This window comes from Convolutriloba macropyga, chromosome 1 (assembly GCF_964194025.1).
Source record: "Convolutriloba macropyga chromosome 1, txConMacr16.3, whole genome shotgun sequence".
Classification (NCBI taxonomy): Eukaryota; Metazoa; Xenacoelomorpha; order Acoela; family Convolutidae; genus Convolutriloba; species Convolutriloba macropyga.
The window spans coordinates 66,172,108-66,198,892 of NC_134468.1; the positions used below are offsets into that span (position 1 = coordinate 66,172,108).

General features: G+C 35.1%; 2 protein-coding genes across 2 annotated transcripts in view; one reads left to right on the top strand and one right to left on the bottom strand.

Moving 5' to 3' along the window:
- Positions 1–2,603, top strand: part of LOC142350779 (lactosylceramide 4-alpha-galactosyltransferase-like) — a 33,916-nt gene extending 31,313 nt beyond the window's left edge. Inside the window, exon 3 of the mRNA XM_075402744.1 lies at positions 2,257–2,603. Coding sequence (XP_075258859.1) covers positions 2,257–2,516 — 260 coding nt within the window. The 3' untranslated portion in view covers positions 2,517–2,603. The remainder of the gene's footprint in view (positions 1–2,256) is intronic.
- Positions 2,604–18,098: 15,495 nt separating this feature from the next.
- LOC142350769 (uncharacterized) lies at positions 18,099–20,599 on the bottom strand. Its single transcript, XM_075402726.1, has 2 exons — positions 19,168–20,599; positions 18,099–18,673 (listed from the first exon to the last, which is right to left on the bottom strand). The coding sequence occupies exons 1-2, from the start codon at positions 20,297–20,299 to the stop codon at positions 18,222–18,224; spliced, it is 1,584 nt and encodes a 527-aa protein (XP_075258841.1). The 5' UTR covers positions 20,300–20,599; the 3' UTR covers positions 18,099–18,221.
- Positions 20,600–26,785: the final 6,186 nt, after the last annotated feature.

Sequence of the window (26,785 nt, forward strand, 5' to 3'; positions counted from 1 at the left end):
CACACAAAATGAGCACAATTTCTGGAAAACTTGTCGACGAATAAATGAGGACAGACAGAGGTGTCGAAAGCACGGCTGCTAATCGCAGCAGAATATTGCGTTTCAAAGGGCCCAAAGGCTCAGTGTAGCAAAAAGAGCTGTCATTTCTTTAAAAAGTAGGAAGAAAATTGCGAGACTCTTAGTTCAAAAAGCACGGTATTGAGGCTGCCTAGTCTAGCAGTATTGTGGGATAAGAAAATTGAACAATTAAATTAGCCTCTTGACGGCCCTAGTAGGGCTCCCTTTTAATTTTGGTAAGGCCTCGGCACGGCACCTTATTATTCTCGATTCGACCTAAATACGGAACCATTTTAATCTTGGTTTGCCTTCAGTTTGGCCATAGTATTGTAATTTTAAAAATACTTTTAAAGCCTTAGCACTGCACCTCATCAATCTTTGCGAGGCCTTATTACGGCACCTTATTAATCCTGATTAGATCTTAGCAGGGAACTCTATGAATCCTGTTAAGGCCTTAGCACCGCACCTTATTAACATTGGTAAGACTTTGTACGGTACCTGTTTAATTTTGGTAAGGTTTTAGTACGGCTTCTTATTAACCTTGGTTAGGTCTTAGAACGACCGTTTTAAGATCTTTTTCTTAAGCTTACTGCGGCGCGATACAGAGCTGTATTAATATCTTTGAGGCATCGTTTTAAGGCCTGAATACAATACCTCAAAAATCTTAATACGGCCGTGTACGCGTCTCAGTATATTTTGAAAAATGAACTTCTATGACTTCTTGCTTCCAAGATTTTTACGGTGCCGTACTACGGACTTAACAAGTTTTCCAAAATCAGTCAACCTGGTGTGCCGCTGCTCCAATCTATAAAGAAAGCATTTGGAAAGCAAAAATTTTTGATTTTTTGAGAATTTTGTTCCTGATTTGGTCAAGTTATCGAAGTTTCAGCTCAAACGGCATCGTATACCATGCAAGTATGATGAGAGTTAAGAATTCAAGATCTTAGCGAAAGGTTGCAAATTCTTGTAAGAAAAATTTAAGATTTGTGAATTCTCATACAAGCCTTTTGTCAGATTCTTTTTGTAAATTTTGAGTTCTTTAGCTACTAGAGCTAATAATTAAGTTACCACTGTGGTTTTGCATTTTAATTGATCATGGTGGACAAAATAAGCTATACCATATGGGAACTGGATTTAAGAGGCCAGCATTATGAAAAGGAGCATAAATTCGAAGCGGGCAGGAGGAGGGCTAAAATCGGAAAAATTTGTAAGAAAAGCTGTGAATAGTTGATTTTTTCACCGCAAGTTGTGTACATAATTTGGCGGTAACCCGGGTCGAATGTCCTCCCTAAAATCCTCCCATTTTGATGTAAGAATGGGGGGGGGGGTAATTTGTCTATGGGGGTAAATTGATGTAAGAGTGTGGAGGTAATTTGTTCAGAGGGGGTAAAATGATGTAAGAGTTGGGCTGCAATGGGAGGACTTTTAAGGAATTACCCCCTGACTGAAATTGCCATGTAAGAGTGGGCTGCAATGGGCTGCAATGGGAGGACTTTTAAGGAATTACCCCCATGACTGAAATTGCCATGTAAGAGTGGGCTGCAATGGGCTGCAATGGGAGGACTTTTCAGGAATTACCCCCATGACTGAAATTGCCATGTAAGAGTGGGCTGCAATGGGCTGCAATGGGAGGAGTTTTCAGGAATTACCCCCCATGACTGAAAAGAGAGTGGGGGGTTAATTTGTCTTTTACCCCCTCACTCTTGCACCATTTTACCCCCCTTGGCAGACCAAAAAAGATGTAAGAGTGGGGGGTTAATTTGTCTTTTACCCCCTCACTCTTACACCATTTTACCCCCCCCCCCCCTTGGAAGCCCAATGCAGCCCAAAAAGACGTAAGAGTTTTGAGCTGCATTTTTCTAAAAAATCTTCCCATTGCAGCCCCACTCTTTCATCATTTTGGGCAGAAAAATTCAGCCCGGGAAAACGCGGTGAAATTATTTAATTTCATCCCTATAGTAAGCGCGTATTTAGTACGTATGTGAAATGTGGTGAATTTTCGTAAGTTTACTGCTTACTCTAGCGGTGAAAGTACATAGTTTCACCGCCTTTCACCGCAAAATTATGTACGAAATGGGTTGCAATGTCCCTGCCCAAAATTCATGGATGCGAAATCTTGTGACGGCTGACAGATATATGATCTTTTGATACCTTCACTTATCAACACTTTTGATAAGTCCTGAATTGTATTTCTTTCAGCTCCTCGACTGTCAATTCTTCCTTTCTTTTCCTTCAATCCAGTTTATTGGGCAAGAGCGGCAGAGGTGTTGTGGAGACAAAAGCCCCTGAGATCAACGGCAGAGTGGGACGATATGTTCGCATGCTCATACATAGTTCATTTCTACGGATACATGACAAGAGGGAAATCAGTGAGAGGAGACGACCCTCTGAGGGAAGCCTACTCCTACCTAGCGCCGAAACACTGTCCGATTTCTTTGCAGCCGCCTAGCGAGTTCTAAGATCTTATGACTCGTGAACGTTAAAAACAAATTTTTAATAGCCGCGAAGCAATAGCGAGGCTATATTGGTCTCATCGTGGTTTTTACGAACGCAAGTTTGGTTCTTCATATCGGTCTTGTTTATAAATCGAAGAGGAGCATTTGGATTCAGCAGATTTTTAGTACACGGAGTTTTCTGTTTTAACCAACTCGAAGACGAGGACCCTGAGCACGGTGCCCTGACACGAGGGTTCTTGCGCCTGAAAAGCCGGGTAAAACTTTCGGGTGGGGACTTTGTATTAATTTCTAACTTTTTAAAGAACCATCTGAACCAGTTTCACCCTAGCATTTGCAAATTAGAGGATGTTTTGATACCTTTGTAAGCGACTTTCGTGTGAAACCTTGAATGAATTGAATTTTTGGTCTTTCCCATAATACCCCCTTATCCCACGGAACCCCATTATTCTATATTTACAGCATTGGGAGGCTATAAGTTATACAGCCACTTAACTGAGGGGGTTGTACTGGGAAAGACACGTTTTTTTCTAAGTAAGGGCAAACATATCAGAAAAACATTGCATGGATGCAAGATATTTTATAGCACGTGCTGCTGCACCTGCGTTTTTACCTAATATTTTAAAGATTATTGGTGATAATTTGGGTTGCTCTTCAGCTTTTAGAGCTTGCTTATCTTTTACTCTGGGATCTCTATCCCGTGTTGAGAATTTCGTCGGATTCAAACTTAAGAAATCGTCGGTTTTCGTCGGTTATACTTCGCCAAAACCGATCAAAGCCCTTACGTTTTTTTCCTCGTTTTGATCGGTTTGCGTCGGTATTTAAACGTAAGAATCGTCGGCTTTCGTAGGTTTTAAACATATGAAGCGTCGGTTCAGTAAATGAAAATCCAAATTCAATAGAAGTCACCCAAGCTAGATAGTTATTTAGTTTTATTCATAGAAAGACATTACGTTTTTTGAAAATTTGATACGAAGAATAAATTTTGCAATCAGATTGGCATTTGTCTTGCTAGCAAAGTTTTTGTCTTTGATTCCAGTGATTTTCTTTGGTAATTTTCATTAAGGGTCGCAACTATCTATTTCGTGGCTATTTTCCGGCAATCTGCCTGTTATGTTTACTTACTGTACGTATAATTTTGCGCCCCAATTTAGGGGCGAAGAGTATATATTGTTGGTGGCCATATTTAACAGGTGTGGGGGCGGGGGTGTTTGAAAACTATAATTTATATAGTCGTGTTTTAACGTATTCACTTTAAATGTCATGCAAAAAATTGCCGCTGAATATTGTTTAATTGCTTCTAGTAATTAATGTCATTGTCCGGTAATTTTGGAATTTTCTTCCTATAGCATATGTTAGAAAACTTGATTTGAAACGAGTTGAACGTATCAAATTTGATAATATATTCCTCGTACGATATGATAAATTCAAGTATCAAATTTAGGAGGAGTTTCACTATCTAGTCTGCCCATTCAGTTTTGATTTTTTTTGCTTAAATATCGTATTGATCCACTTTAATGCATTTTCCTTTTTGGTCCCATGATAGTAGATGCACTATTAAAAGGAAACAACACATTGGGATTGATGTAAAAAATTTTAAAAACTGCGGCTAGTTGATTGATGCATATTTCAGCGTAAACTCTTTTTTTTCAGGTAGCTGCACCCGAATCAGTTGAGGTAAAAACAATACATGAACAGCAATTCATTTATATTTACCTGACATTCGATATTAACCTGCAATTACCTGAACTGAGTTTAGTAAAATTTTCCTCAAATTTTTAGGGTGTTCTAGTTCATTAGTGACATTCTTCATGTTTAAAAATGTAACATTTCGAACGCTTACTTGAACAACTTTTATATATTTTTTGAACTTAGAATCCTATAATCTTAAGTTACTCAGGTTAAGATCAGGTAAGACAGGTATGGGCCAGACGGAATCTGGTAGCGGACAAGGGCGGGTCCAGTGCGACCAATCTCATAGTTTGGACAAACTTTTGCCGAACCGCTTCGTCTGCCTGGTCTGGTTCATACATATTATCGGTTTGCCTAGTCTGCCCATACCTAAATTTGGTCTGGCTGTTTGTTCTGAAGCATACCCAAACATCAGTCGGTTTAGTCTGGCCCATACCCATACATCGGTTTGTTCGTTCTGACCCATACTCATCTTCGATCTGTTTCGTTGGGCTAACCAAACACCGAATTTCTGTTACTGAATACTCCAGTAGTAGTGCAAATGCCTGTATTTTAACGGGGGGGGGACCTGTCCCCCCGTTGCAATACAGGCATGGCCTTTTTTAGGTATCCTTTTCGAAAACTTTTTGTTTCTCGAGGTTGGCAAAGGATGGTAATTTTTTTGAGAATTTGGTGTTGTGAGAGTGGTGGAACTTGTAAAATTTTTGGAAAAAAAATTTTGGTGGGGTGAATGAGTGAAACTTGTAAAATTTTTCGAAATTTTTGCAAATTTTTTTATAAAATTCTGAATCCTTTTTCTAGTCTAATGAGACTAATGAAGGACTGAAAAGCGAAAGTGACTAATTTGATGGAATACTGAGGTAAAGGAAGGAAAAGATAGTTTAAATTTGATAAATTTTCGCACCAATGTAAGAAATTTAATAGTTTTGCGAGTCTGAGACCACACAAGTGGTATTAATTTTATGGGTTTTATTGCCCATGTGTTTGAATTAACAAGCAAGTGCGAAGTATTGAAATTGGAAGTTTGTTGACTTTCAAGCCTGGAGAGAAGTTTCAAGTACAGTTTCGAACTGAAAATAGCGCATGAGACTGAATGGGGGACAAAATATCGTAAAAATTGACTGAAAAATTCAAGAAATTGGGGTTTAAAATTTGTCTGAAAATTTGCTAAAAAAGTGATTTTATCGCTTTGTTACTGGGTCGAGAAATGCTTGATATGGGGGCCAATTAATTTTTGGTAAAAATACGGGTTGAAAATAGTTTGAGTGGAGCGCTTAAGGTGTATTTTTGAATCCATTTTGCGTAAAAACAGACAAAATTTTGAAAAAAAATGCTGTTTTCAGTATTAAAATTGCAGTTTTTTGGTATTAAAAAAAATGTTTTTCGCCCCCAATAAGCATTTTTATACAATTTAATAACTGTTAAAATATGGTACGAGAAATACTGTCAAGGAATCGGGTTTATATTAAATGTTAATTATTGATAACTTGTAACTACATTTTTTGTATTTTTGATGAAAATATGCCAAAAATGTGCAGAAATTGTTAATTTTTGAGGTAAGAATGTAGAATAAAATGTTCTATGCCAGTTATAAGGGAGTGAGCAACAAAGTTTTGTAATTTGAAATTTTGCTTGAACAGTTAATAAAGAGTTATTGGGTGTTGTTTGCATGTTACTTTTTATTAAATTTTTATTATTTTTCGGCATTTTTTGACAAAAAAGTGGAACAATTGATGTTTCTTGGCCAAAGAATGCAGAATAAAGTAATGTTTCTTAGTTGAAATGCAATTTGCAATGAAATTTCGTCCTTTCAACAACTTGGCGAAACAAATAATAGTGATTAACTGGGTGCTGATTAATTGTTTTTTTGTTATTTTTTATGCTTTTATTTAAAACAATCACTATTTTGCGAACCAAATGTTCTAAAAGAACAGTCGGCTAAAATAGCTGACATCCAGTTGTACAGTATTCAGTGTACAAGGTCATTTCAAATACTTATTTGTGTCGAAATTGTGGATAAAGGTGTGAGAGATTAAGAACAACAAGGGCATGATTTGGACAATTTTGCCGGCGATTAACACATTTATGTATCTATGAAGACTTCATTGAAGTGTTCATGTATGACTTCACTATATGTAAGACAAAACTTGGGTGTGGCAACTAGGCTGAGTTTGAGTTTGAGTTCTATTTTTAGCGTATCTGTGCAATCGACCATGTAAACCCAAAGTGAGGAAAATTGGTCTTAAATAGTTTTATTAGTATTTCATTTTCTTTGCGATTCAATTGAAAGCAAGCTGCATCTTTTTAAATTCCTCTCACAGCGTGTTGATACCATTAAGAGTGTATTTCTTGTCCACAACGGAACAAAGTTATGACTGAAAAAATTTCCTTGCACGATAATAGTGACCTTTACCACGAAATTTCGTGCTCTAGCAAACGAATTGTCGTTGCTTCAGTGAAAACATACGAAACAACGGGAACATATATTACTCTACGACTCTTCAAAAAAGATTCCGAGGAATTTCGTTTTAACCAAAGAATAACTCTCTCAGCTGCTGAATTCGATCTTTTCGGCCAGAAATTAAAAACGATTCAAGATCTATCGTCTTGAGGAACTGCAAAGAAAAATAAACGAAGGCAAAGATCTGTTTGTGAAAGTGATCTCGAAAAAAGACCTCAGTGCGAAGGTGGAAGAACAAAAAAAGCACGACAAAAAAAAACAAATAAAGCAAGTGAAAGTGACAACGAAAACTAATTAGCAAAATGGTGGAGGCAATGGTTGAGCGCACACCGGAATATTTTCGCCAGTTTTCCAAACAAAATCGTTACTTTATATGTCAAAATGAGCCTATGTTTGACCATACAGTAACACAGAACTTTGCCTACAGCTTGCATATTAATGACGATTTTTGTAAAGTACCCTGGATCTCATTATCATTCTATTGCCTCCAATGATCAGCTTCCTAATTCTTTCAAGTCTACAGCATCCAAACCATTCATTATACCTTGTCTCTTTACTTGTTTCAAACTCCTTATTAAAACTAACTTTGCAAATACAGTTTTTCATGGAGAAATAATGAGCAAAATTGACGAAGCGGTGAACTACAACGAGAAACACCAATTGAACTTTGCAAACTCTAAGAGAAAATTACCTAACGTTGATTGTGTTTTTACTAATAGTGTTCAAACTCAAACTGACTTTTTGCCTACTTGTACGATTGATAGATTCTATAGTATTCATAATGGTGGTCTGTACGGTGAGCTTTCAAAAATACTTGATTTTTTAAATAGTGGCTATGGTTGTTTGAATGTTGACAATAGTTTGATTTTGATAAATTTTAATATGGAATCGAAATCTTCGAACTAATGAATGTGGTCTTTGTTGTTTTTGAAGAAAGATTTGAGTAAAAAAAATTAATTAAAAATGTTAGAGCATATGAATAGCAAAGCGTATTAAATCATTATCGTTCATATTAAACAATAAAGGATATTCGTAACCAAAAGATATTCATCACATGCGCAAAATAAATACAAAAAGTCCACATAGTTTTGAGTTTTGATTTTGAACTGGCTTAAATTTGAGTACTTGAGTTATTTCATTGTAAAACTATATCAGACGGGAATACAATATTTGGTAGTTTTGTATCGGGATTCCAAGCGGGTCAGCCATATAAACTTTGTTTTCGTGAAACAAAATAACCATCCAATGACTTCCTTCATATTGCGATGGTGAAGCATTAACAATAATAAAACCTTCTCTTGTTAGCTTTGGGAAATTGTCCGCTGCAAAAACTCCGTAAAAACAAAATTTCAAATGAATACATTTTCCCAACAAATAGCGTATTTCATCACTATCCATCGGTGGGGTAGGTGATTATTGAGTTTTCTGTCACCTTTCGTTCCGAATTAACATAAAACGTTGAGCTTCTTTTGCCCAGAAATAAAATTTCTACGTTGGCCGCCAATGCTCCGTCAAATGTAAGTTGAACCGAAATTGAGCAATTTGTAAGTTCCGGATGAATGAAATCATGAGAAGCCTCTTGCGTTGAAGTTAAATCAAAAGCTAGAATAAAGTGATTGGGATAATTTTCCAGAGTTATGCCATGCCCACCTTTGTCAAGAAAATCAAGGGCATCTAGAGTATTGAAGTAAATGCGGTGGTTAAAAGTTGTGGAGACCGGAGTTCAAACAATAGGTTGACCATTTCTATAAACAACAATTTGGCTCAAATTGAATTTCTGGAAGTGAAAAGGATCAATGCGATTAGTTCCGAGGTATGCTTGATTTGTTGCCATAGCAATTATCATACGTCGTACAGGTTCTTTCGAGAAAACATCCTCATGGCTCCAACTTCTTATTCCAGTTGTAGCTAAATATGTTCGTGGTAATACTTCTGTATAGCGATACACGGCAGGTGTTTTTAGTAGAGTTTTCTCAATTGCCGTCAAAACATGATCCGCTATTGTCATTTTTCTAACGTAGAGATTAGCTTCAACTATTCTAACTTTGTAATGTTTGTTTGACTCTGAAATTACAGCAAAATCATTTGTAGATCTCATAAATGAAATTCGCAGAGTAACACCACTAAGTAAGTGTTTATCACAAGTTAAAATATCACTCGCCGGCTTTCCAATAAAATAGTTTTCCTGGGAATGAGCAACAAGAGCATTTCAGGCCGTCACGTCGTCCGCGCGGCCGTCAGTGCCATCAATTTTAGCTGGCTCATCCTCGTAATAATAATTCTGACAAACTAGGCATGTGTTTTCTGCAGTTTTTCCTGAAGAAAATTCCGTTCCAATGAATGCTTTGTGCGCATAGTTTCCGTTTGTGTTGTAAATTTTAACATCGTTAGCAAATACAGTGCATTCTGAAAATAAAGAATGTAATGCGTTGTTGCTAAAGTATGGCGCGTCTGTATTTGTAGCATCAGTTCCTCTCCTTAAATCGCCGTCATTGTTTCGGGAGATTTTGCATTTAATTTCAAGGAAAAGTTTTTGCAAATCTATGAAATTGTTCCTAGCGCCCAAAACTTCAAACTCTAGCATTGGACTGTCCGGGGAATATGATGGTCCAATTTTTTGAGTAAAAGCATTGTCAAAAGTAATAAGTAGAGGCTGTTTTTCAAACAAATCAAGTGTGGTGTGTGTTGCCTCTGCAGGCAGTAAATTAGTAATCATTTTGAACTTAAAAAAAAATTGACCGACTTTTCATCAAAGACTTCTTCTTACGAATGCCTTGTTTTGGTTTTTCACCGTTATTTTTTAATTTACGCATTCTTCCTATTTTTGATCCGCCCACTTGTTTTCTTACAGTTTTTTGCACAGTCGATTTTATTACTTGTTTTGGAGACTTTTTCTTTGTAACAACCTCTACCAGCTCAGGAGCTGCTTGACCAAGTAATTCACGTGCAATCTTTTTGGCTACAGGCCAAAGAAACTTTCTTGCAATCGGCAAGGCAGCTCTACCAATACCTGCTGCTAAAGCCCCAAAACCACTTCCTCGTTGGCGATAGTGTCCTAAAATGTATGGTGATACCGATTGCTGTTGATACAAGGCCTCCATTTAGTCGAATTTGTTAAAATTTAAAGTCAAAATAAATTTTCCTCTTCCAGCGAACGGAACTAATTGTCCGCTTTCTGTCCGCAATTGAATTTCAATTGACTGAAAATTTTTTGATAGTAAGTTTTGCATTCCAAGTTGCTGAAAATAATTCTGTGTGTTGGCTCAACTTCGCAGGGGCTACTGTTTTTCAGGCGTTATTTTCAATCAATGACTCGAATAAGAGGAGCTTTATTATCACCTACGTATTGATACTCAATTATGTTAACGTAAATAAAAATCAGTTGCTTCCCTGCAGACAAATCAAAAGGATGATCACCAGCAAAAGTTTTTTCTTCGTCATCTGCCATGGTCAGATTTTCAGACGTGTCCAATTTTTTGTATCCAATATGATAACCAGACCCATCATGAATACCGTTGAAACCTACTATACTTGGAATTTCGTTATCCGGAAAAGTAATTCCTTCGTTTTTAGCAAAAAAGAGGAATAAAACTCCGTTGATTTTGTTAAAATGATAGTCAAAATGAGGTAATCCGCTAGCTGGTTTTAAGGATCTCAAAAGATGGTCACGGTTTTCTTAGGAACCAATTCCAATGATAGCTCGTTCTCCTCCGTATGGTCTGGAGACAGCATCAAATGGAATACTTTTCTCGTAAAAATTAAGGCCTTCAGAAGAAAATATCTTCAGATCACTTTTGTTCACTTGATTTATTTTTGCCGGGAAGATAATTTCACTTGCAACTCGACAATCCCGCTCCAAAATAATTTCTTCGTTGAAACAATTTTTGGATGAGGACAAGGTGTTTTGAGGAAAAATATTCATCGAGGCTGATAAAACTAAGTGAACCGTGAACTCTTTCATGTTTTGTTATTTCACTACTATTGTCTTTAACTTTGACCAACTCTAACTCATAAAATTTTCCTTTGACTGGCCCTTGGGTTGCGTCAATGAGACTATAAGTAGGAGGATTTGTCGTAGGTATATCATAAATCTCAAAAACTTCGTTGGTAAATGTTTGCTTGTATCCTTTTCTAAAAGGAAGATCCGCTTTTGATATTCGCACAAAGTCCCTAACGTAAAACTTTGGTCGACGAACTAGTTTTGTTGATGCATTAAAAATTAATGATATCAAGTAAGGATCATCTTTCTTTGTCACTTTATTCGGCGCCAATTTCGTTACCCTGTTGACTCTAGAGTTAATGGTTTGTACAAAGCTCTGCAATTGATTAATATACGCGTATGTCCATTTGTCCTCTAAATACTTGTATATCAGATTCTTGAGCAATCGTTTATTTCTTTCCGCAAATGCTGATTTTTTCTCGCTGAAACTTTTATAAATTTCAATTTCATTTTTCTGACAAAGAGTGCTGAAGGAGCCCTTAAATTCTGTACCAGCATCTACTCACAATTTTTAGGTCGCTTGCTCTTCATCATTTTCTTAAACGCATCTGCTGTTGTTGCGGCGTATTTTGATTTTAAGGGTTCGACTCGTAGATAACGTGAGAAACAGTCTACCGCAACCAAAAAATATTTTACATCTTTGTTCTCTTTTGCTAATTTACCCACATAAGCCAAGTCTAGCAACCAAATCTCATTTATGTCGTAAGCAATAACTTTCAGTGTTAGAAATTTTCTATATTTTCTATGTTTTCTATATTTCTTATGCTTTGTGTGGGCATTTTTACTCTCTAGAAACAACTTCACTTGGTTTCAATTTTGTGCTTTTTTGTAGATTTTTTATGCTTCCGTATGCTGCAGGACCTTTCGTATATTTCAACTCGAGCAATTTTTTCTCATTCGTCTAAAGACTCCCAGTCCTTCTAGTTGAATCAATTCGAAACCGGTTTTTGTTTAAAAGTGCTCGTCGTTTATCCGTTGATGAATTTTTCTTGAGAACACCTTCAAAAATGTGTCTGTAATTTTCTAAGTCTCTTACATTCACTCTAATTTGGCCCAGTAAAACATTGTGAAGTCATTCACACGAAACCAGTATAGCATCACTATCACAATTACGCAAATATTTCCTTAGCTGTTTTGGCTGTAAATGCACCATTTGCTTCAGAATAGATAATTTTATTTCTTTCATTGTTTAGAGGAGAGGTTTCTGCTTTATCAGATGGAAGATAGAAAACTGAAGGACCTGGCTCAGTAATGTTTGAACAGTATCGTAAACAATCAGAAGTCTTTGGATCAAGATCGACAAGCAAATGCCCAAACGGTTCTTTCGTTGCCAATTGATAGCAATGTTCTAAAAATTTAACAAGGTTCAACTGTTTGCCTAAAAATTCGACTTGTTGAATATCGCGAGCTGATTTGAACAAAAAGATGTGTGTTGTGTTCAAGTCTATCGTACGAGACCACTTGCTTTGTTGATAAAGGTTGTGCTTCATATAAATAACAATAATGTTTTTGTGACGCCCTGCAGTGGCCAATTTAACAAATTCTTTGTCATTGTAAATTTCTTCGCACGAGTCGTCTATTATCAGAAGACAGTTTGCAAGGCTATTCAAAAATTCTAAATTGGCATATTTTTTAAACGTAACACCAAGTGTGTTCTCCATTTTGATGTATATTTGTTGCATTTCTCTGTACAAAAAGATTATGTTGTTAAATTTTGGGTAAAATGTACTTCCAATCAACATTTTGAAAATTAACTGTGTTTTGCCTCAACTTGAAGGCCCTACAACGGCCATGAAGACTCCATCTTGCGTAGATGTAATTTTATTCATAGTCTTGGATTTGGTAAAATGTAACCAACTAAACTAGACAATATTGATTTCCAAACTGAAGTTTCTTCACAATTTGGTTTTAAAATGGTTAATTTAACAATACAAATTTAAATCAGCAATAAAATAACAAACATTTGAACGAAAAATACAACTTCTGACCGTGGCAACGTTGTTTGATTGCAAAATTTCCATGAAGATTTGCTGTTACTTTCTTTTTCAAAAAAACTTTCTTCTACAACAGCATCAACTTGATCAAATGTTACTCCCTCCATCTCGAGACAAAATAACTTTTTTTAAAAAATGTATTGAGAAAAAAAATCACTTTACATAAAACAATTCATAGCAATTGAAATCAGTTAGAAAGTCTTTCAATGGAACCATAAAGCACTCCGAGAGTCTCTCAGTTTTGTCATAATGAACAATTTTGTGTACCCTTTCTTCCTTCACCAAGTGTTGAATCTCCTTTGGCAATGAAGGATCGTTCTTGTCAATTTCTTCACCAACCGGGTGTTTCAACATCAGTAAGAGTCTCGGAGGACAGACTCTGGGTTGAGGTTTTGACATTCTGCTTTCTCCACTGAAGAAAAGGGCCAATATAATATACTAAATAAGTGAACGAGCGAATTTCGTCCTCAGTCAGCAACAATTTACCTTTTCTCTGTAAAAATTGGTTTCCGGTTTTTATTGTTTCGTCTTTGGAAATTGAAAGACTCAGATTCCCGTCCTCCGTAATCAAGGCGCAAATTGTTGAACTCGGTGACGAGGATGCTTCCACCTTCGTCAGTTCCTCTATCATTTGTCATTAGCCAGTTGAAATAGAATATGACTTTTTCTTTTGCACAATGTTTTTTGAAAATGTTTTTTTCCCTTTGAATGATTTTGACAGTTTTGTGTAAAATAGTTCACAGATATCAAAGGACACGCAAGTGAATTCAGATCAATGATAGAGCATTCAAGCAAATCTGACAAAAATTTTACTTTTTCCTCTCCCTTAGCGTAGAATATTGCACCCGGATTCCTCAAGCGAACGCTTTGAATTATTTTTGTAAGATAAATTTAAGGATAGTTTCCTGTGTCCCACTCAATACCATGCAAATTTCTTGTCAACCAACCGAAAGATTGCTTTTGTTGAGTTGTTAACTCACTATAACTTGTTGGGAGGTAAAAATGACACGCAGTCAAATAGTCGTCGGTGCAAACACCAAGTTCTTTAACAATAAATTTCTCTTTTCTGTGACGAAACCCTTCAGCTTCTAACACAACTGTTTTGCTACTCAGCATTCCAGTAAATGAAAAATTGACGGATGAAAAACCTTTATATAAAAGCAAAACAATATTCCTGACAAATGTCCGCTAAAACAGTTGCTGCTTTTTTCCACGGAAGCATATAAGACTAGCCAGGTCCTTGGTTATATATTTCGTATATGAAACCACCTGCGTCGTGTAAAACAGCGTGCAAGCGTAAAACTTCTGAGATTTTCAAGTATTTATCTACTGAAGAATTATCTATGCCGATAATACCACCGTAGGGCCTCAATTTTAGCGCTATATCGAAATCAAACCCTTCAATTTCACAAAAATATGCACTTGTAGCCAGAAAATAATTTAACCTTACACTGTTGTTTGGGTATAGTGATGAAACCGATAAATAATTTTCGTGGATCTTGTTCAAACAGTTTCTGCATACAATTGGTTTTTCAAGGCGCATACCTTCTTTTCGCTAGTCTGGCTGCGCAACAAAATGATTGAGAATATAAGAAAATGGATCATTGACCATTTAGTCGCGAAAACAATTTATTAACAACAGACAAAATGGGATTTGATTTATTAAGCACATACTTAACCTTGATCATATAAAAGCAAATTCTTTTGAAATTGTTTCAAGATAAGAAAGCAGTAAAAGAATTTTCCTAGCATATGCTGGTCTTAGTGTGTATGTATCCTCATAAATAATTTACACAATACGCTAGTAACCACACAAACACACACACACACACACACAAAATTCATACAAAAATGTTAACGTGATACTTTTGATTACCATTGATAAGAAAGTATTAAATACGTTCGACTGCTATGCAGACACGAAAGTTAGCGTAAAAGCAGTGAGGTCAAGTTTGGTTCGAAATATTAATAAACCCGCAAGTGTAACAAAACACTATTGCGAGAACACATGTTAAGTCCCAGACATTAACAACCCTTAAAACCTTTTATGTCTTTTGATCTACATGGCATTTTTCAGATCAACGCAGTTTGGTATTTGAACAACATACTGCTTTTATTAATTGCTCTAGATAAGAAAGTAATAAAATTGGGTGTGAACAGCTAGCACGGAAAGATTGGAAACGATAAAACGAATAGTGTACTAAGGCTCACTTAAAATACAAGGATTTAAGTGTAATGAACTTATGTGTAATAGCTACTTGAGTGACTTTTTACAACAAAAACGGAAGGAACTGATTGAACACGCCTTAATTAGAATTATAACTGAACTCTTCATTTCCTAATTTTCGCTTCAACTTTCATTTGCTCAATTCCAATTTTTTTTAGCAGAACTGTTCCTGGATTCTGACAACAGATTCCTATTGTTCTTTTCGATTACCAAAATTCTGCTATAGTCAAAGAAAAAATTCTAATGTCTCCTCTAGCCATCATTCTAAAGGTGGAATCGACGCCTGACAGCCGAACAATTGATTATGAGACTTACAGAAAACAGACTGTTATCATTTTACAGCAGGACTATCAGTTAGATGAGTGGGTTACAGTAAATTACATGGCTGTGCCTATTGTGATTTTTGAATTTATTCAGTCATTTCGATTTGAGAAAGGCCTTATGAAAGGAGCTCAATACTTGCTGGATTTTGTAACTTCATATGTCAGAGAGTTTGTATTCGACCCAGACACATTGGACGAGTGAGTACGAAAAATTTTTTACGATTATGACCTGAAACAAATCCCGCTAGTTGAAAATCAAGAGGGCTACTGGAGAGATCTTGAACTGGTTGAAAGCATTTGGAAAATGAAACCAGATATTGAGAGCCCAGAATTTTTTTAGCGAACCACCAACACCTGCCATGGTTCATGATACAATTGTCTGTACACCTGAAAACAAACCTGAAAACAAACCAGATGATGTTTCGAGCAGTGGAAGCCTTGCGACTCCATCTGTGAGCAAATGTTTTGCACCAAAGAAACGAAGAATCGATCTCAATTATGATAACTAAATCAAACTTATTCCATTGTTGATATTGTTTGTTGAGTGTGTGACTTTCTTTTGTGAAGCTGACTTTATAAATTTTGGCTATTTTTTAATTGAATTCTCAGATCATTCAGCTGACTTCACGAATCAAATTTTAGCAAAAAAAGCACTTCATATTATTCGTGGAAAAAGTCACTATTATCGTGAAAGGAAAATTTTTCAGTCATAACTTTGTTTCCGTTGTGGAAAAGATATCCACTCTTAATGGTATCAAAACGCTGTAAGAGGAATTAAAAAAAATGCGGCTTGCTTTCAATTGAATCGCAAAGAAAATGCAATAACAATAAAACTATTTAAGACCAATTTTCCTCAATTTGGCTTTACATGGTCGATTGCACAGATATGCTAAAATTAGAACTCAAACTCAAACTCAGCCTAGTTTCCACACCCAAGTTTTGTCTAACATGTAGTGACGTCATACATGAACACTTCAAAGAAGTCTTCATAGATATACAAATGTATTAATCGCCGGCAAAATTGTCCAAATCATGCCCTTTTTGTTCTTAATCTCTCACAATTTTTTGTCCACAATTTCGACACAAATATTTGAAATGACCTTGTACACTGAATTTTGTACAATTGGGCGTCAGCTATTTTAGCCGACTGTTCTTTTAGAACATTTGGTTTGCAAAATAGTGATTGCTTTAAATAAAAACATAAAAAATAACAAAAATAACAAATAATCAGCACCCAGTTAATCACTATTATTTGTTTTGCCAAGTTGTTAAAATGACAAAATTTCATTGCAAATTGCATTTCAACTAAGAAACATTACTTTTTTCTACATTCTTCGGCCAAGAAACATCAATTCTTTCACTTTTTTGTCAAAAAATTCCGAAAAATAACAAAAATTCAGTAAAAAGTAACATGCAAACAACATCCAATAACTCATTATTAACTGATCGAGCAAACTTTCAAATTATAAAACTTTGTTGCCCACTCCCGTATATCTAGCATAGAACAATTTATTCTACATTCTTACCTCAAAAGTTAATATTTTTTGCACATTTTTGCCGTTTTTCATCAAAAAAAACAAAAAATGTAGTTACAAGTTATCACTAAATAATATTTATATAAACCCCATTCCTTGACAGTATTTCTCGTACCATGTTTAAACAGTCTTTAAATTGTATAAAAATGTTTAGTGGCGGCGAAAAACCATTGTTTTTACTTTTTTACTACCAAAAAACAACAATTTTTGCACTTTTTTTTCAAAATTTTGTCTGTTTTTGACGCAGAATGGATTCAAAAATACACCTTAAGCGCTCCACTCAAACTATTTTCAACCCGTATTTTTACCAAAAATCAATTGGCCCCCATATCAAACATTTCTCGACCCAGTAACAAAGCGATAAAATCACTTTTTTAGCAAATTTTCAGACAAATTTTAAACCCCAATTTCTTGAATTTTTCAGTCAATTTTCACGATATTTTGTCCCCCATTCAGTCTCATGCGCTATTTTCAGTTCGAAACTGTACTTGAAACTTCTCTCCAGGCTTGAAAGTCAACAAACTTCCAATTTCAATACTTCGCACTTGCTTGTTAATTCAAACACATGGGCAATAAAACCCATAAAATTAATACCACTTGTGCGGTCTCAGACTCGCAAAACTATTAAATTTCTTACATTGGTGCGAAAGTTTATCAAATTTAAACTATCTTTTCCTTCCCTTACCTCAGTATCCCATCAAATTAGTCACTTTCGCTTTTCAGTCCTTCATTAGTCTCATTAGACTAGAAAAAGGATTCAGAATTTTATAAAAAATTTGCAAAAATTTCGAAAAATTTTACAAGTTTCACTCATTCACCGCACCAACTTTATTCCAAAAATTTTACAAGTTCCACCACTTTCAATACACCAAATTCACAAAAACTACAAGTCTTTGCCAACCACGAAAACCAAAATTTTCGCAAAATGTTCGAAAAATTTTCGAAAAATTTTCGAAAAATTTTACAAGTTTCACTCATTCACCCCACCAAAATTTTTTTCCAAAAATTTTACAAGTTCCACCATTCTCACAACACCAAATTCTCAAAAAAATTACAAGTCTTTGCCGACCTCAAGAAACAAAATTTTCGAGAAATTTTACAAGTTTTCGAAAAGGATACCTAAAAAAGTATTGTAACGGGGGGTTTGACAGGTCCCCCCCCCCGTTAAAATACAGTCATTTTCACTACTACTTACTCCACTGATCTTGGATTTGGCAATTTTTGTTAAATCAACTGTGAAAATAGTTAAAGCTGACTTTCGCGTCCAAAGTTTTAAACGCGAAGTATGATTTTTATAACGTGATTCTACATGTTATAAAAATCATAAAAGTTCGATTTAAAGACCAAAAACTGGACTTCAACTGGACTTCAACTGGGCGAATAAAAGTTCGGTTTAAAGACCAAAAACTGGACTTCAACTGGGCGAATTGAGTGAAAAGATACGCCTAACAATTTGCGAAAGTTTTTGCTGTATTACAACTATTCTGTCTTCTGTTTTCTGAAATACTTTTTAGCAAAGTATCGCATTGCCAGAATAATGCTGCCACATGCCACTCCAAAAAACACGAAGATCTTGAAAATTTCGAAGTATAAGAAGTAGACTCCATTACGCAGGTACCACGAGGCAGGTGTACTTTTGACCTTCAACTCTCCTCTTCCCGTTTGTTCGACAATTTCCACGGCTCTCTTGAATCCTCCCAGTGACGTCATACTTTTGTTCATGACCTTCAACCTCTCTTGCATAGCTGAGTAGACAGTTGGCACCAGGAGTTCGTCCAGACGTTCTTTCAAATGTTCGAATGCGAATTTTGGAATGTCCAGAGCAATTTTGCGTCTGAGCATCATTTTGGCATTGAGCGGTTGGTCGCCCGTGGATGGGAAGACGATCATAGGTGTCTGGGAGTAGATTCCCTCTTGCATCGAATTCCCTCCTAAAAGTGACCAATCAAATTAGACAAAAGTGTTGTTAATATCCCCATGCTTTTCTATGAGATTATCAGGTTCATACTAGGTGCGTTTATTATTTGTCATACCCATACGTGCTATTCTTAACATTGAATGTATAACACAATATTTACAATCAAATGTTAAATGACACTACTGGTTTGAATTTAAGTCCAATTGTTGGTCTTGGTCTAGTAACTTATAACTCTAGTATATTGTGGAGAATATTAATTTATTGCATTTTTTGTCGAGCATGACATTTTCACATACCGACAAATCTGTTCAATTTTTTTTCTAAAGCTGAACCCACTCGACATAGTATTTCAGGGCACTTCAACCCATTTCGAAAGATTTTTGCACTGAAACATTTAAAAATTCAACATATTTCTTTCAAAGCATTCAGAAAAACTCTTGACCCGAGATTTCTTTTCTTAAATTCGAGACTTGAGCCAGAGTTAATTTTGTACTTGGTGTCTCTTACCTGCGTGGGTAATAAACACCTTCAGATTCTCTCTCATAAGAATAGATAATTGAGGCAATTTTGTTCCTATCAACAAGTTGGGCGACTTTCTTTTACCCATCTCAACATTAGTGAGGTAGTCAAAGTTCTTTTTCGTGAGTGCCCAAATAAATTTGTATTCTGATTGGCCAGAGATGCTATCGTACATCGCGTCCAATGATGTGTTCGTAATGTGAACAAGGGTTCCTAAACTGATGAAAACGACCGGTTTTTCACCCTTGGACAAAAAGTTTTCCACGTCATCAGGAATTGTTCGGAAGTAGTTTTCATCAGGCACAAATCCGACCGAGTAGATGTTATGGTCGGTTCTGTTCATGAATTCTGTGTCGTATAAAGCAGTATGAGGCGATCCGTTAGATATAGCAACTGCGTGTCTGAACGAATAAGATACTCCCAGAAAGCCCGAATTCTCGTCGGCTAAGTAATCAGTCGGCCAATTGTTTTCTTCGTGAATTTGTTGCATGTATTTGAAAATTAGTGTCGAAATCGCATGATGGTAAACTGTAAATAAAAGTGCCGTGCAGAATTTTTGGACCATAACTGGAAAAAAATGTCTAGAGTGGAAAAAAATCATCGTATCAACATCCAGATCCATAAAGGATTCCTCTTTTCTCGACCCGAAAACTGGACCAATGTAGTTTACCACAACCGGGACATTATTAACTTTTGCGCCAAAAATTGTCCCAAAAACTGGGAAATCGTAGACAACTACGTCATAGTGTCTCGCTTTTATAAACTCTGAGGTTGCCTGATAAGCTTTGAATGTAGCGTTGGTAGCAAGCAAGTCGGCAAAACTAACAAAAAGTTTGAAAGTCGAGCCCTCTTCGGGCAGATCAAAACTCGGTACCAAACCTTCTGTGTAAAAACAGTCCCTGTGACCTCTAAATCTAGGCGCCACTGCATCACAGCACTTGTCAGCCATGTAAAGGTCAACTTGATGACCTTTAGCGGTCAAGGCTCTAACAAGGCCGCTATTAGGGGTCACATGACCTGATTGGCAAAGCGAAGAGTAAAATATTTCCAAGCCTACGCTGAACTGTGCGAGAAAAATTATAGTCAGAGCTAAAACAGAAGCTAAGAATTGAAATCGCATTCTTACACCAATAAATATATGCGGTGTTCAAACGCAGAACTCAATGCGACGAATATGATTAAAACATTCTAATGAAATGTTCGAGGGCCTGATTTGAACAAACACGAATGATATTTCAGCAAACAAACTTGACCACATTCCGAAATAGTTGCCAAATTGAATAAGAAGTATGTTGCTTGTGGTGCTTTTGGATTAGTTTTATGCAATCATAGTAGACACGGTTGCACAATGCGTACGACGCCAATCTAGCCGAAGAGAGTAAGTTGTATACGGTAGATGCAGCGGTAAAAGAGGAGAGTATTGAATTATATACATGTATAGAATTATAAAAAACAAGTAATACCTGATGAAAATGAACTTTTGCGGCGGTAAGGGAGGAGAGGCTTGAATTATATACATGTTTAGAATTATATACAACAAGTAAAAAGCAAACAGTTACGCACGAATGATGAACAACAAAAACAATCTAAAACTGAGAATGCGTGAACACTCAAACTCTTAAGTGGCTGAACGGAACGCAAGTATAACAGCAATAAAAATATAAACTAAAACTTGGTGTATCTCTTGGCGTAGTGGTCGATTCGTTGAGTCAAGTTAAGCTGTTTTACATACGGAAAGTTTAGGATTCCTTCCTTAATACGTCCCCTGACTTAGTGAAATCCTTGAAACGAAGCGATTCAAAAACTAAATTGACACTTGTTAAAAAGGATGATCCCTGCTGTGAGATTAGTAAAAAAAAAGCTGAAAGTAATTTCAATGGGGGTGGGAGGAAATTGTTTGCAAAGCGATTTTTTCTGCCCGACTACAATGGTCCCACCCCGTTGTAGTCGGGCAGAAAAAATTGCGTTGCAAAAAGTGTCCGTCCCCCGTTGAGGTTCTAGTCAGTTTTTTATACTACTTGGGAGTATAATATGTGGAACACACTGTGATGGGCATATGGTTTCAGAACAATCTGAGATAGATGGAAACATTGTGATCATTGTGATTCTGAAACCTGAATAAAGTTGAAAGATAAAGGTTCTCTATATTTATTCAATTGGGCAAGCCAGGAACTCTAATAGAATCAAACACCTAGAAAAAGGGAACAGAAGATATAGATTGAAAGACAAAATGAAACGAAAAAATTTCTGCTATCCATAGAAGAGTTGTTTTATCCAATAACAAAAACAGTAGGTTCACAAAATGACGCACTAATAGAAAGCAACAGAATTTTATAAGAAGCTTCGCATTCAAACGTTGATGCGTCATATTGGTTTTTGATAAACCTTTACCGATAAAAGACGATAATGGCAATATAGATAAGATACCATTTGAAACAATACAAATTTTATTAACATCAAATCCACAAGGAAACTCTCAATTGAAGATAACACCATCAAGAGATATTGGTAAAAACAAAATTGAACTTAATGGTACTGATGATTAACTAAAAGAAAAAAGATTCGGCTCTTTCCCATTATAGCCTCCCCCCCCCCCCCCCCCAGATGTTATACCCCCCATTATGATATAATTACCATGATTGGGGTGGCTATAGGTTATCTGACCACTAAGCTGGAGGGGGTTTTAATGCTAAAGACCAAAGATTCATAGTAAAAATTAATGAAAAAGTATTCGCACAGTTATTCGACAATATTTTATCTAGTAACCGTGTGAAGCTCGATGATATAGCACACAAGAAGATAACATAGCACACTTCCTTTGAGATATATTATAGGATTACATGAAGTTGATATGAGAAGTAAAAGACAAGGTGTATTAATATCATTATTGAGCCCTAGTGTTTTTGTATCTGGCCTTAGTAACTCTGAGGAACTGTGTACTCAACAGACAGTCAAAGATTTAATCAACGAAGTTGAAGATCAATAAAGCTGCAGGTACGTTGATCTGCAAAGCAGGTTCCCTGATTCTCTAGTATCAAGGTTAGAACTACTAATACCAGAAACCCAAACTGGACTTGATGGATAATATTATGAGATGTTAAAGGTATCTACAAAAATATTGTCAATGAACCTTACTACTCGAGAAAAACTAGACAGTTTCAATATTAACTATGGTAAATAAACCAATGAAAAAAATACATTGGGTAACTTGGTAAATCAACAAGAGTTACCAAGGGAAGTAAGTTTCCTGCACTCAAATATCAAATCTGAGAATAGAAACAGATTTTCCATTTTTCAAAAATGAAATATGGTCTGCTGATTTGATTTATAATTCAACTTCAATTGAAAACAATGATAAATGCAATTTTATTTGAACAGTCATAGATATAGTTACCAAATATGACTGGTTGTAGTTTTTTGAATAAATCTGGTACAGTTATAACAAAGGGTTTTTTTTTAAAAAAAATTTAAGGTAGAATAGGAGATAAATTACGAGAAAAATTATGGGTTTTATAAGAAAAGATTTAAATCTTTTTTCAAAGAAAATAAAATCGGCGAGGCTTGTTGGCAGACAGAATTAGTCTTATAATGTACTGATCTAAAACAAATATTTATAGAAAAATTTATGAGAACACTATTACACATAATTAATAACCCAATGTTTATAAATGGTAATGGTAATTGGACAATTCTATTAAATAAAGCAATAAAAAAATTAATAATAATAATAATAAAAACAATAATAGTAATAATAATAATACTGATAATAAAAACAATATTAATAATAATGAGAATAAGAATAAAAATATTGATATTAATAATGATTATAATAAAAAAATAATAATAATAAAAATAATAATAATAATAATAATAATAATAATAATAATAATATTAATAATAATAATAATAATAATAATAATAATAATAATAATAATAATAATAATAATAATAATAATAATAATAACAATAATAATAATAAGAGTAATAATAATAATAAAAAAAATAATAATATTAATATTAATAATAATAATAATAATAATAATAATAGTAATAATAAAACTAAAAGTATTAGTAATATTATTAATATTAAAAACTTTGAAAATAATATTAATAATGTCAATCATAAAAACAATAATCAAAAAATAATAATACTAGTAATAATAATAAAAAAAACGTAAAAATAAATAATAATATATAATTAATAATAGTATAAATAATCAGCACTCAACAACAAATGTGACACCTGCTGATGCATCAGACAATCATGATAACGTTAGATATATTGCTACAGCTAGCAAAACTAAACCAAATCTAAAAGTTGTTGATTATGTAAGAAATGCGGAATCTTTTCAAAAAGGATATACTTGTAATTGGAATAGAAACTTATTTGAAAATAATGAACTTCTAAGAACACAATCACCAATTTTTAAAATCGAGGACTAATGGTGAAATAATTGAAAGTAAATATAATGAAATGTATTATTAGGGTCTTTTAACTTGGAATCTATTAAAAATAGATGAATTCAATTTGGAATCTATTTGAAAAAGTATTAAAATCTCTCAATGTTTTTCTTAATGCAAACGACAAAAAAAGGGATTCAACCATACAAAACAAGTAATACTAAAACCAGCAAACAGTCTAACAATAAGTAAAGCACAATCAATTTTTCTAAGATAATGAAAGTATTGATATAATTAATAAACCTACCATTAATAGCTTACATTTTCCTGCTAAAGTTAAAGACTCTATTAATAAAGAATATTTTGATAATAGCCTTACCCTTATTCTTTAAAACTAATGCAGTTAGGGGCTAGTTCCAGTCGGTTTGTGTTTGTTTTTGTGTTTGGATTGGCAACGCTAGGTTGACCCACAAAAAATTGCTCTTGTTTCTCTGGATATAATTCCACAGTAAATAAATTACGAGGAATTTTCCCCAACGTCTCTAGACAATTAGATGAATCACGGGACAAACCCTCATTGGTACCGTTTTTGAATAAAAACTCAGCAATTGAATAGCTCAGCCTTTCCCTGACTCTTGACCACGGTGTACAACACGAACTACCAACATAAATTAAAACAAATGCCTTGTATTGCAAGCAATGACATGGAGTATGGTGATTGCTATTTTGATATATGTAAATTAGAAAGCAGGTTGGAAAAAACTGCTCTCAAAACTTACGAAAAAACGGATATATGACTTTTTGAAACTTTATGAGAAAAATACAACGATAAAGAATTCGAATTGTGTTTATCCCTCGTGACAGACAATTTTGACAAACTTGTGAAAAAAATGGTAACACAAAAAAGTTGGTTTCAGAGTCAAACGGAAAAATTTTAATTCTGTTGCTAAAACTAGCTGAAAAAAGATCTAAAAACGAATCACTGTCCTCGCCCTCAGCTGCTTCATTCTGAAAGCCCTTTTTGAATTTGAACTTTAGATATTACCATGTCTTGGTGGATACATCACAAGTGACAAAGTCTTCAAAAAACAAATTTTAAGAACAATGCACTGCCTTGTCGCATGACCTTATAGACTTTCTTACCAATTCGAATACACTAGAATTGAATGGAGAATTTTTCAACAGCCTGTTCTGGTGGTTGAGAACAGCAAAAAGTTGTTTATTGACTCCCATTCAAATCAAAAACTCTTTTTAGAATTTTCTACCGCCGCTGCTAGTCCGAAGGTCAGCAGCAACAGCAGCATTAACTTGATATTGGATGAAAATAGTCGGCAAATACAGCAAGGAATCGAAGTTGTTGCAAAATTGTATTACGAAGTCCAATAACCAGCAAACTCAAACCGATAGCTTAGCAGATGAGTTGTTGAAGAAATTTCAAAACATGTTGTCGGGACCACACTCCGGTGTTTACTGTCAAAACATAATATTGAGTTGATATGGTAATCTGCTTGTCGATAAAGATGTTTTGTCTGTACGCATAGTGTATGAAGTGTATGAAGAGAAAATAAAAATTTCACAAAAAACAATATTAAAATAGGCAGAACTTTATTAGAGTTGGAGCATCATGTGAAGCGGAAACCGAATCAAGTCAACCTCACTCATTTGTAAAACTTCTGTTTCATTATAGAAATAATTAGCAGCATAAATAATAACCAATCCACACAAAATTGAGTTTTAAATTTTTATTGGCTCAATTCTAAGCAATTCATACATATTTTGAAAATCAAGAGCATCCGAGCTCAATCTGCTGTACAAAAGTTTGAATGATGATAATTTCTGCCCAAGCGGATCGGGAAAAATGTAATTGCCGTTCTTCCGACATAAGGGTGTCCAATCTGTTCCAATAGAATCGGAGTTCGATACACTCACAATAAAGAATCTGTTCTGTGATCAATTCAAGGGGAAAATCTCAGCTACAAAAACACCACAACAGTTCTACTTTAAAGGTTTACATACTTGAACCAGGCTGTTTATTTCGTCTTTGTCATCAGATGTGAGAATATGGTTTTTTGAAACTTTCCGAGCCAAATCAATAAAAATAATGCCCGCGTTCTCGCCAATAAAGAAATGTTCTTTATTTGATGGTAAGGTAGCTGAAATTTATGTGCAATGGCAATTAGACAAATGGTAAGCTCAGGGTGAATAAAATCATTCAACATCTGCTGATTGCTGGTGAGATCAACCACCATTATTATTTGGCGGGGGTACTCAGACAGCTTAATTCCATGTCCATTGTCAGCATAGATTGAATCTGACATTGTGTTGATGCATAGGCGTTTTTCATCAGTTGTATTTTTTGGATCGTCAGCAGCACGAAGCCCATTGCGGTAAATAAAACTGTGCTCCAAATAAATGATGAAAGTGGAAAGGATTGATTTTTTGCATCCTAAGATTGCGTCATTTGTTTTAACGCAAACAGCATGTGGTCGAATTGGCTCCCCGCTAAAAATATCCTACAAATTCCAGTTTTGCAAACAAGTGGAAGCTATAAACGTTTTAGTTATAGTCTCCAAAGAGGAATACGACGCTGGACTTGATAGTAATATTTCAAAAGCGGAAACCACGTCAGAAATTATGAAAAAGAAATCTTTTGAACGTAGAAAAAAATTTGCTGCGTCACACCGCCAAAAGGTGTCGGTCGCATGTTAAACAATTTACAGTTAATTTTCCATAAAAAGTACATTCAGCAGAATGTGCAACTAAAGATTTTCGTCTTTTAACCTCAGCTGCTGGAATTTGTTCCCAGGGCTCTCTTCGTATGAATAACTTTGGCACGCAAGCAAGTAGCTTTTGAATCTTTGTTGTGAGAAAACTCAGTTTCAATGAAACTTTTGTAAGCACAACTTCCATTTGCGTTGAAAATATATAATTCAATGGCAGATACCGTGCAGACGGCGGAGTGGGAGCGTCGAATTTTTTTGCAGAAGTAATGGGCGTCTATTTTTGTTACGCCTGTTGCAGCTCTAGCGTCATTTTCCATATTCGCTCTAGAAGCCAAACATTGATTAAATATGATTTCTAGGAGTTTTTTTATAGGTCAAGTATGGGTGCTCAAACTCAAGTATGGGTCCAATTGTCAAATAGCCCTACCCTTTGACAAAAGCTGCCATCAAAAGTTAAAGGAAGCGCCTGATTTTCAAATAAA